Genomic DNA, 12,660 nt, shown 5'->3' with positions numbered 1-12,660 from the left:
TTTTTTTCTTTTTTTTTTTGAGAAGGTCTAATTATATTTTCTTGATAAATAAGAGTTTTGCGGTGGAAACTAGAAATTCACTAAAGCTAAAGAGATAATAGCGTTTTAGGGAAAAATTTGTTACGCACCATATTTAAATATGAATTAAAAATCTCTAATATGTCTTCAGGTGGACTACCATAAATCACAAATGCTCTAGCTAGATTAGTGCACGTCCTTACTAATCCATTAGCACACCTTTTAGCTTTGCAAAAGTAGTGGTTGATCCACCTATGGAAACAAGGAAACCAACAACCTACAACCATCCACAATTGGAAGAAACAACATTTTTACAGTAACTGGAGTTAGCAAGCAAGTCAAAAATAACTTTTGCATCTAATTCTATCTCTATAAATGTTAATTGTAACCTCTGTCACATTAAAAGACCATCTCTAAATGCCCACAGCTCCGCTAAGGTGATCCCAATTTTTCTTGAGAAATCCCCAACTCAAACTGATCACGAATAACATCCCCACCACCAACCGAACTAGGATTTCCATAAACAAACCATTTGACTTCAATTTAACCCATCCTATGCTAGGCCAATCTCATCTGATTATTTTAACTATTTGTTTAGTAGCAGCTCGATTGGTGAATAAATTATGATGGAATGACTTACATATGGCCAAATGAAAACAAAACCGACAAGTGTTTTCTAAAAGTTATTTAAATATTTTATCTTTCATTAATTATTGTACTATCCACATTATACAATATATTTAAGCAAGCCTATAAATACAAAAGATTTGACATATGATGATATGATAAATTGAGTTATAGGTAAAACAATAATGTCAGTAGTATGACCAAAACCCAAATTATAACAAATAAAAATTTATCACCTTAACTATTGTGAAAAATGTTGTAAAAATTTTTATGTAGGTAATATATATATATATATATATATATAGCCAAAGTTTAGAGATAATCCAGTTAGATTTTAATTGGATTCTTAATTTTGTACCACGTGTCCTATTCAATTTTTAATTTAGTGCCAAGTGAATTATTGAGTGTAAAAATAAAAAATTTCAAATCTAATTAGATTCTAAATTGGATTTCAATTGAAGTCCAATTTTTTACTACACATTCATCTAAATTTTTTATTTTTATGGTAAGTGAATTATTAGGTGCAAAAACTAAAGAATCTAAAACCAATTTAATTCTAAATCATATATATATATATATATATATATATATATATATAATGAAAAACCATTATCTATTTTAGAAATTTATGGTTTAAAAAAAATATAAGCTAATATCATGTATAATTTTAAGTTTAAACCTTTTCTCAAAAAAAATTAATTTGAATAGTATAATTATAACTTATTTAATTATACATATGCATATACACATGGCTTTATACTAGTTTAGATAAAGTTTGTTACGGTTTAAACCAAACTAATTCCTTTATTTTTGGGCAAAATAAAAAAAACAAAACAAAACAATAGGTAAGAACCGAGAACAGTTTGTCCAAGAGAAATATCCAAAGAAAACAAATTTTAGATTCTAGAATCCATCACTTGAAATGAAGGAGGCCACAGGTGCTCACCCAAACCACATCAACACAGCCAATCACCAAACAAGTAATCAAGAGAGGACTAAAATCACCAACCACGTGTCACGTACCCATTCATTCTCGCAGATTTCATTGGATGAGATTATATCACTGTCAGCCACATCTTATCCCTCCCCACCCCTTTAGTCTTTCACTTCATTAAAACTCTAACCACAGCTTTCAGCTTTGCCAAAACTCTGCTCCAAAAAATGGCAGCAGAAATGGCACTTGTAAAACCCATCTCCAAATTTAGCAGTGCTGCTCCCAAATTTGGCAACTTGAGAAGTGGTTCATACTCAAAATTCACCACCATCAAAATGACTGCCACTTCACAGCCTCCTCCACCTACTAGCACTACCAAGCCTAGCAAGAAAGCTGCTAAAACTGCCATTAAGGAGACCCTTTTGACACCAAGGTTTTACACCACAGACTTTGATGAAATGGAGACCCTTTTCAACACTGAGATCAACAAGAACCTCAACCAGGCTGAGTTTGAAGCTCTGCTGCAAGAATTCAAGACTGACTACAACCAGACACACTTTGTGAGGAGCAAGGAATTCAAGGAGGCTGCTGACAAATTGCAAGGCCCCCTAAGGCAAATCTTTGTGGAGTTCTTGGAGAGGTCCTGCACTGCTGAGTTCTCTGGGTTCCTTCTCTATAAAGAGCTTGGAAGAAGGCTTAAGGTATGCCCCTCTCTACCTCTTCAAGCCTGCACATTTCACTGAATTTGAATTTCTTGTACTATTTGAGATTAATTCGTCAAAGTATTGACAGATAAATTTTCTTAATTACTAGGGAAATTTTTGAAAGTTTAGAAACAAGAAGCTTTATATATATCTATGGAATTCAACTTCAGTCAATTGTCTCTTATTTGTCATCCAATTTATGGTAGTGGGTATTGTGAATGAGGTGAAACGTTGTCCTCTAGGATGAAAATCTAACCGAGCTTCTGGCTTAGTGATTTAGAATTCTGGCCTGCAATTTGATTTAGAAGCTAAATGTGATTGGTGGCTTTTACTAATTAGCTGTTCTCTGAAAGGGATGTTATGACAGTTATGTCTAGATTTGTCTCCTATCTAAGCAAAATGAAGGCCTTCCAATTTTCTTTTGGTTTGGATTAATAAAATTTTATCCTAATAGTATTAAGCTTTTATTTGATTTTTTTGAGGATTGATCCTGCAGAAAACCAATCCAGTGGTGGCTGAGATTTTCTCTCTCATGTCCAGGGATGAGGCAAGACATGCTGGGTATGCAAGCCAACTCTCTCTCTCTCTCTCTCTCTCTCTGTGTACATACTGTGTACGTACGTAAGTAGCTGCTAACAGAAATGTCAAATTGTTATACAATATGCAGATTCTTGAACAAGGGTTTGTCTGATTTTAACTTGGCATTGGACTTGGGTTTCCTAACAAAGGCTAGGAAGTATACATTTTTCAAGCCTAAGTTCATTTTCTATGCTACCTATCTATCTGAGAAAATCGGATACTGGAGATACATAACCATATACAGACATCTCAAGGCCAATCCTGAGTACCAATGTTATCCCATTTTCAAGTATTTTGAGAACTGGTGCCAGGATGAGAACCGTCACGGTGATTTCTTCTCTGCATTGATGAAGGCCCAGCCACAATTTCTCAATGACTGGAAAGCAAAGTTGTGGTCCCGATTCTTCTGCCTATCGGTACTTTTCCATTTTTAACAATTTACTCTGACTCTTCTGATTCATTTTCAAATGCAAAGTTTGTCTGTCAATGATAAAAGAAGGCAAGAGAAAACCTTAACAAGAAATGAAAAGAATAAATATTAGAAGTTCGCAATTATATGCAGCAGTCCTGAGAAATTAAATGAATCTGAGTTATTAATTTTTAGGGTAAAATATAGTTACACCACTTGTGATTTGTTGCAGTACTCTTGGCAACACTGGATTTTCAGTTCTTTTTCACCAAATCCACATCATAGCCTATTTCTTTTGATCAACTACACCCATCCACTTATGCAATCAACGAAAATTAGTTACATGAGAGTATTTGGATAACACAAGGGGTGGGATTAGAAAGAGATGACGATGTGTGTGATCATGTGCATCTGTTGTAACCAATTTGAGTTAATGATTTAAAAGAAATTAATAGCAAGTAGTTGATCAGAGAAATTGGATAGCATAAGAGGTATGATAGAAAAATGGAAAGGCAGTGTTAAAATAACTGCATCAAACCATAGGGGGTGTGGGTGCATTTTACCCTAATTTTTATTCCAACTTTCAATCACAATTCTAGCTTCTACTAAAGTTACACGGAAAGCAACATATTGAATTCCTAATTTGAAGTTATTTCCTCCGTTTTTGAGAACCAACCTTATTAGAATTGTTCATACTAAAATTATTACTCCCTAATTTTCGATATTTCTCTCACAACTTCATGAATTTACCTTGCAGGTTTACGTGACAATGTACCTCAATGATTGCCAACGCACAGCTTTCTATGAAGGCATTGGACTCAACACAAAAGAATTTGATATGCATGTCATCATTGAGGTGAGCCTGTGATCTTTAACTACATGCTAGTATGCTACATTTTCAATTTATGTTGACAATTCTATGGTATGTCTCATTTCGTTCTTATTTCATGCCATTTTTTGTGCCACTCAAATGCTAAATGAATTAGGAAAAGGAAAGGGATTATAAATTCTAATCCAAACCCAAAAGTTTGTCGGATTCCAAATTTTCAGTTATTTTCTTGCATTCCTTGGGCTGTCATCATTGTCTACACTAGTCAGACATATACCATAATATAGAATCTCGAATTTTCAATCATTTGAGTTGGGTGTTTAAAATTATGTTTATGCAGACAAACCGCACAACAGCTAGAATTTTCCCAGCTGTGCTAGATGTTGAGAACCCAGAATTCAAGAGGAAGTTGGATCGCATGGTGGAGATTAACGAGAAGCTGCTTGCTGTTGGGGAGACTGAGGACGCATCCTTTGTGAAGAACTTGAAGAGGATACCACTTATTGCAGCATTGGCCTCTGAGCTCCTGGCTGCATATCTAATGCCACCAATTGAGTCTGGATCTGTCGATTTTGCAGAGTTTGAGCCACAAGTTGTGTACTGAGGTTTCATGAGTTCCATCACATCCTTGCCATCTTCAGTTCCTGTAATTCTGTTAAAAGTACATTCACATGATTTTAGTGTAAGAAAGTGATTGTTATGAAGAGTTCATTGTATTTGTTGTAATGATAGAACTTGTTTCAGTACTAGTCATCCACATTTGTTCATGTTAGGGACTACAGTAGCATTACTTAAATTGTTCCAGTAATGAGGTCAGCGTGATGATATTTATATTCTGGTGCAACGTATAAACAAAAAGATTTTATAGAGGCCAAATCTGATTTCATGGATTTGTGGCTATGCTTTTGTCGAATATTAGTTTAATCAAGGAAGCTCCCTTGGTTGGAGTTAGTGATTAGTAATAATGTCATAAAAGAAGAGTTTGGGTTGGGGTGTTGCGAGGGGGAAGCTTTTTAAGACAGCTTGTTTTTAAAGTGAAACACAAAGTCCTACGAGTAGGTCCATCCACACCACCCTTTTTCTTTTATCCATTTTATGTAAAGAAGATCTAAAACTTAGATGTCTTTATTAGAAACACCAAAGATTTCAGAAAACACCAATTGACCTAAAGATCATTGACCCTTCTGCAACACTTTCACCAAAATAATACAGGATAAATAATGAGGTAAAGAGAATTTAGATCTACTATAGATCTAATATGAACCAGACAGAAAATGCCAAATTTCAAGCAAATTAACTCTTACAAAAGGGTTCAAGAAGATTACAACTTGTAGAAGAAAATGAGGTTGAAGTTGTAATAGTAAAAATTCAAATTCTAGGCTCAAAGGTTCGTATTCAAATATGAAATTTCATAAGTTAGATAAGGAAACTTGTGTACAATATGATTCAAAAATGGTTATCCATTCATCTTATATTTAACTAAATCCTAACCATCTAATTTTATTTAAAATCGAATACCAGTCATGACTATATAAAATACAACAAAATACTAAAGACATAAGGAGGACTAGTCAAGTAGTTAATAATATCTTTCAAAAAAGAAAAAAGTAGTCAATAATAACTAGGACTAGACAAAATGGATTAATGGACTAACGGTATTTTTATTTCTATTTTTTTTGCTCAAATTCTCCTACATCATTACTATTATATGAAATAATGCTATTAGGATTTAGGAAGACACTTGTGTTCATATCATATAAACTAGCCTAAATTATAGCATGGAGCAACCCTGCCCCCACCCCACCCCTAAAAGCCATGGCATGTTAACATTCTCTTCACTTGTGATGGATCCATTTCATGATTTAAATTAAACATTACAAACCGAAAAGTATATATAACGAAACATCATTTAAAAATTATTGTCTAATTCAAGAAATAAAATGTTAACCATGAAATAGAGGAGACCCCTCCCCCCTCTCCCAGTGTTGCTCTATTTTAGTTCACTTTCCAGATGCAGTTGACATTATGCTTGACATTTAACTAAATAATTCTGTGTGCACTGCCATTATAGTACACTTTCAGGAGTTTCCTTTATCCTCCCCAAAAAAATGAATGTCGGTATATCAATATCACTGTATACGAGGGGTAGAAAAGTCATTCTGTTGTAGTTGTAAACATTGGCTTACAATATTGGTAAATCACCGTATAGACTTCTCTTTTTTTTTTTTGATAATCAAGAATGTAATACATACGAAAAACTACTCTATGCATGAAAAACATAGAGCAAACCCAGAAAAAACAAGAAGAAAAAAAAAACTGAAAAAACAAAAAAGAAAGCCAAACAACAAAATAATTACAAAAGAGAAAGAGAGCTAAGAAAAGAGGGAAGAGGATCACTTGTCGTGAGTCTCCAAGCCCGAGACCAATCACAAAGAATCTCACTAAAAGAGGCAATCATCTGAACACCGGAACTACCTAAATGTTCTTCTCAATCTTTTGCTTTCTATGGAAATGTTCAATTTAGTTACATACCGCAATATGTTAATTTGGCATTGCCAAATTCTTCTGGAAGAAGAGTTACTTCCCTCATTATGCTGTTCTTGAAATTCAATTCAAAAAGTTCATATCATGCTAGCATCTTAATCATTTCTTTTTTCTAGTGATGAGAAATCTAGAGGCTCAGATTTATTTTGTGATATTATTGTTACACACGTGTGCAAGCACACACACAATCACAGATTTGTAAATTGCGAACGGATGGGTGATTCTACTGAACACAATGAATAACATTTACAAATTGATCACCTGAAGGAACCGAAAACAATGTACTCTGTATTCCTTCAAGTCTGATAGTCTTCAGGTTTACCCATATCCTACTCAAATGTCAACAGATTAAATCATCTAATCCAAGTTTGAATACAAAGTGGAAGTCCATCATTCTGATTTGCTCTTCATATCTGCTTTATCCTCTTTAGGCGACCGAACTACCAACCTAAATATCCATACAGCCAGTAGAGTTGCCTCAATTGGGGCAAGCCAGTATACAAGTATATGCTCCTTGGTTATATGATCCCCACGAGCAAAAGCCCATCCCATCACCTACATAAATTGGAACATGATAATCCCTTGAAGTTCAATACTTGGTGTTCTGCAGTTAAAATGGTGAAATTAAAGAAAATTTTAGAGTTATAGATAATTGAAAGTACTTACAGAGGCTGGGTTCATACAACCACCAGTTAGATCAGAGCCAAGTATGTGAAGAGTTAGCTTGGAGACACTTGAGATCCAAGTCTTCATGAAGAAATTTCCAGGGATTTTTTGGGCCAGACCAAGTGAAATAATAACAATTGCAAATGTCAGGAATCCTTCTGTTAGTGCACCTCGATGGATGTCAACACTTAAACGCGGCCCAAGTCCAACTTCAGGAAAGGTGTCAATAATGAGCCTTACCCCAATAATGGATCCAATAACCTGAAAAACAAAGAAAATCATTTCAGAAAACCCAAGCCAGCAAGCCTTATTATTTTAGCATAGCAAAATATTTACTCCAAACAATATTCTTGCAAATTCCTAATCATACAGAATGAGAATAATCAACTTTTATCAAATCCAATAGTTTCTCCTTCAGCCTTGCATTTCTTTTCTTTTTCTTTTTCTTTTTTTTTCTTTTTTTTATGTATCCTTAAACTAATTTAGTCTCAAGACTGCAGGACATTTCACCAAGAATATAGACTGAACCTATACAAATAGGGAAAGACTTCAATACATTGGCTGGTTAAATTTTCCTATCATTTATTCATAAAATGTATGTAATGACACTGATCCACATTCCTCATGATGCACATGTAGTAAGATCAGTAGCATAAGGCTGGATCGGAAGTCACAAGATTTCCAACAGATCAACCTAGTTAGTTCCATCCAAGTATTATGGATTTACGAATTCATGTTTGTGGGTGTGTTAGCAACCTATTTATGTGTGTATGCATCTGTGTGCATTTGTGTGTGTCCGTACATTTGAATCTTCTTAACTGTGTATTTATGGCTATTGGTACTCTAAACAGATAATAGAGTTTAAAATGACATGAATACTAATGAAAAAGTAAAAATAAAGCGAAATTTCTAAAATATCCTTTACACTGTTAGAAGTGGCAAGACTTAATTTAGAATCTTGTTTGCTTTTTGAAAAAAGTGTGAAGATAATATAGGAAATTGAAGACATAAAACTTTAACTTCAAAGGTTCATATATTTCAAGATAATTCAAAAGGAAACTTTCTGTTTTGAGACGAAGGGAATACATAACATGTATGTTATGCATGTATTTACATCAGTGTTTGTGTACTACGTTAGGTCAATACGGTAAACAGTTTTAATTCTTAAAAATTTGCAGCTGTACAAATTAGGACAAACTTCACAATTATGTCAAATAACCCTCTCTTCCTTTTCAAATAATATCAAGAGAACATTTAAGAATTAATGGTCCGTTTGGATTGAGGGGAAGGGAGGGAGAGTAGAGTAGAGTAGAGTAGAATTGGCCCAAAATTAGCCTATGTTTTAGCCAACTCTACTCTACTCCCCTCCACTCCCCTTCCTCGCCCTCAATCCAAATAGGCCCTAAGATAACAGTACAAACAGAAACATGTTTTCAAACATAGGGCAGCATATTATTATATCTGTCCTGTTCTTACTTTTACATCATAGATTCCTCCAATTTGCCACAACCACTATTTTCAAGTTAAATTGCAGTCTCTATTCATAAAGAGGGGTTTACAAGTGGTTTGTAATGTCATCAACACAAGGTGAAATTAATTAGTGTATAACACCATATCATTTAAATCTAAAGTAGTGTTTATGCTAGGATAAGTAGAGCATTATTTATATTGGTAAGTTTACAAACACCAAGAGGATTTTGAACTCACAAGTCACGACCTAACCCTCCACCCTTTCTTATGGGGGGCAAGGAGATGCCATTTAGGGTGCAACCCCTTTCTTTTTGTGTTGTAAATGTAAAATCATCAATGATTTATTAAATAGAGCCCTCTGTTTATTCTTACGTAAAATTACCGTAATCACTTTATAAACTTATGCTGTGACATGAGACATACAACACATGATAGATAGATGAGACAACAATTCTTCAAAACTGGGACATGATATGATTTTTTGATAAGTAGGAAAAAAAAATTGATAAGTAAAACTGGGACATGATATGATGGGGACACCTTAATTAATTAAATCAATTTTCTTTTTGGTCTATATATTATATCCAATTTTGATATTTAGAAGATAAATAACAAGAACTAAAAGATTTATAAAAATCTAAAACTAGATTTCAAAAAATAATAGATAGAAAAGAAGCACATATTTTGAGTATAAAATAACTATTATCTATGTTTAACTTGCACAACTCAAAATACACTATCCATAAATATCCTAAAATGACATCAATCAATTTGCTATTTGGTCCTTCAAATGTTTAAAATAAAGCATTCATATGTCCTTTTCCAATAGTTGACCCCAAAGAATTTTAGAATAGCATTTAAACCCCCATCTTAAGTTTGATAAAATTTTATTTAGCCCCACCCATGTCCTAGCTGTAACCCAGTTGTGTCCCAACCATATCCCAGCCATGTCTCAAAGTATCTGAATTCAACATTTATATTTTGATTTATGACATGTATGCAGCCATACCCAAGCTTTATCTGTGTCTGACTAGTGTCAAACAGTGATAAATATATAATATACCTTTCTTGTTCATGGAAAGATTTTTAATCTGACATATATGCTCTCAATTAAATTTATCTCATTAGTATTTGCATTATTAATGAGATAAATGTTCAACCAATATTTTTTTTGTTTGAAATTAATTTGGATATGGGACATTTAAAATGACCAACTATATATCATTCTCTTTAATCTCTCTATCTAACTCTCTAGTAACACAAATATACCGAAACTCTCTATAAACACAAGTATGTTCACGTACAAACAGTGTAGATAACATGAACACAACCATTTTCTTGCATGTTTTACTCTAGCTACCTCTCTGTAAACACGCTCTCATGCCATATACAAACAAAATAAAGAATAGATATTTTCAAATTGCTCATCCATGCATGTACATAACATGGATGAGCTCACTAGATCGATTCAAGATGAAGTCACTCAATGTATTTTTTTGCAGTTCATATAGTTTTATTGGATGAAACCAGACATGGAATCAATTTCAAGTTAAAAATTTGGAGGCTTTAGAATCTAAAGACTTTCGGAGATGAAAAGGTTGTAAGACTTGGTAAGTACTTTTGACATCTTGGATCAATAATTCATAAGGATGAAGAGATTGAAGAGGATGCAAATCATAGGAAGAGCAGGATAGATGAAGAGGAGAAGCACATCAAGAGTATTGTGTGATTGTAGATACCTACTAAGTTAAAAGGGAAAATTTTATAAGACAACTGTTAGACTAACTATGCTCTATGGTATTGAATTTTAAAGTTACTAAGAAGCAACATGCTCATATAGTAAGTGTAACTAAAATGAGCATTTTAGATGGAAAAGTATAAGCACAAGGAGATATGAGATTCAATATGAAGAAATCCGCTCAAAGATAGGGGGTGGTGAATAGTTAGTTATTCTCTGGAGTGATTAATGCACCAATGAGGAAAAGTGAGTTATTTGAGTCAAGTCTATTAAGGATCTATAGCCAACCTCAAAGTTTTGAGACGAAGAGTTGATTGTTGTATCTTAGGTAGACTTCCATATTTGCATAATCTTCAAATTTGAGGAGAGGAAAGTAACAGAACTATGTATCTAGCACGAAACGATGATGTTTTTTTCAATAGAATTAAAAACCTTTTGCGTAATCCTCTAATGTCATTTTTTTTGTTGGGGGTGAGAGAGAGAGAGAAATCAAAATCTTAAGCTATTAAGTAAAGCACGAAAGCCTATGACATCAAATCAAGAATAAGACATAAGCTATCCTTTGTCTCAAGTATAAGCTATCAGACCAATAACTCATTTATTCAATAAGGAATTATCAAACAGTAAGTGCACAAGGACACATTCAAGAAAAGGTGCATTTCAGATTTTCAACTCCAATCAGTAATATCAAACAGAAAGTGCGAACAGCACAAAGTATATATTCAAGAAAAGATGCTCCTGATATTTCTACAAAATTGCATTAAAGAAAATTAACAAAATTTCTTTGATTTAGATTTTTATTCTGGAACGAAGAATATTAAAGAAAAATAATCCACTAATTAAGCCTAAAACAAAAATTTGCCAGTATTAAGGCGAAATTATTCCATAATTTTTCAATCAAAACGACAAAACCAGAAACCTGTTTCCTCTTATAATCCTTCACTTTCTCTCCAACCAAACATGCAAATAAACCAAACCCAGTTCACTTATCAATCAAACAAACATATCTCAAAATCAGACAGCGCTTCAACACCCAAGATAAAGAAAAAACCCAATTCTCATTTTCAATCAAACCAGCCGATTTACCAATAGAATCATTGAAAGCACCAAAAAGAGCATACCTGCGCCGGGATTCTAGCACCAACATTAAAGATGAAATGCCTGAAATCACCAGAAATTGCATCAGCCAACACAGTGAGAGGATTATAGGCTCCACCTTTGGTTATCTTGCCCAAGAAAGCAAAGAAGAACAAAACAAGAATAGAGAGCATGCACTTGATAACCTCACCACGAGGTTCATGGCTGCCCAACCCCAAAATATTGTTCACAAAAATCTTAGTCAAAGCCCCTGACCAAACCCACATGAAAGAGATTATCAAATCTGAGACCAATAAACCAACCCCAGCCATTTTTTTTTTTTTCAAACAAGGATTCTGGGTTTTTTGTTTTGTAACTGTTTTTGGGTGTTGGCTAGGATTTAAGGACACGACTTTTTCTATGTGGGTGTGGAGAAAAATCTAGGAAAAGTAAATGTAAACGCTTTCAACTCATGTTGGAAGATCTTTGAGATGATGACTATGAATGATTCTAAAGAAAAGCAGAGATTCCATTGGGTTTCGAAGCGAAATTTCGTGTATTTGTTAGTTTTAACGTGTTGTCGTATGTTATATTCTCCGTGTTGGCAAGTGGATACAATAATGGGTCCCCACATTAGGGCGTTCGTGGATCATGATGCATGATTCGTGAGTCATGAAGTTAGGTTTGGTTCAAATTCAAATACTTTACCCAAGACTTTGTTTGGGAGTTTATAGGGAATGAAATAGAATGATGATACTCCTCAAAAAAAAAAAAAAATAGAATGATCATAAATTCATAAGGAAATAGAATGAAATAGAATAGAATGGAACATTTTCAAGTAAGGGAATGGAATGGAATTAAGTAATATTGTTTGGATATTTTAAAATGAGCAAGACTTAGGTACAGGTATTGTTCTTTAGATTCCCTTCTAAGATTCTGCCATGTGAATTTTTTCTCATGGAAAGGAAGTGTATTTTTAAGTTAAGTAGCCACATGGTTAAATCTTAAGAAGGGAATCTAAGGAACAACACCTAAACTACTGTACCTAAATTTTACCCTTTTAAA

At 33.7% G+C, this 12,660-nt stretch overlaps 2 protein-coding genes across 2 annotated transcripts; one reads left to right on the top strand and one right to left on the bottom strand.

Annotated features, from left to right (window-relative positions):
- Positions 1–1,743: 1,743 nt before the first annotated feature.
- Positions 1,744–4,864, top strand: LOC142610560 (magnesium-protoporphyrin IX monomethyl ester [oxidative] cyclase, chloroplastic). The gene is made up of 5 exons (XM_075782396.1): positions 1,744–2,280; positions 2,780–2,844; positions 2,951–3,278; positions 4,029–4,127; positions 4,441–4,864. The coding sequence occupies exons 1-5, from the start codon at positions 1,807–1,809 to the stop codon at positions 4,702–4,704; spliced, it is 1,230 nt and encodes a 409-aa protein (XP_075638511.1). The 5' UTR covers positions 1,744–1,806; the 3' UTR covers positions 4,705–4,864.
- Positions 4,865–6,746: 1,882 nt separating this feature from the next.
- LOC142610561 (putative aquaporin SIP2-1) lies at positions 6,747–12,160 on the bottom strand. Its single transcript, XM_075782397.1, has 3 exons — positions 11,640–12,160; positions 7,311–7,571; positions 6,747–7,199 (listed from the first exon to the last, which is right to left on the bottom strand). The coding sequence occupies exons 1-3, from the start codon at positions 11,925–11,927 to the stop codon at positions 7,035–7,037; spliced, it is 714 nt and encodes a 237-aa protein (XP_075638512.1). The 5' UTR covers positions 11,928–12,160; the 3' UTR covers positions 6,747–7,034.
- Positions 12,161–12,660: the final 500 nt, after the last annotated feature.

The sequence above is a fragment of the Castanea sativa genome, chromosome 9, assembly GCF_040712315.1.
Source record: "Castanea sativa cultivar Marrone di Chiusa Pesio chromosome 9, ASM4071231v1".
Lineage (NCBI taxonomy): Eukaryota > Viridiplantae > Streptophyta > Magnoliopsida > Fagales > Fagaceae > Castanea > Castanea sativa.
Note: the sequence above shows the minus strand (reverse complement) of the source record. Positions and strands in the feature narration are given on the sequence as shown.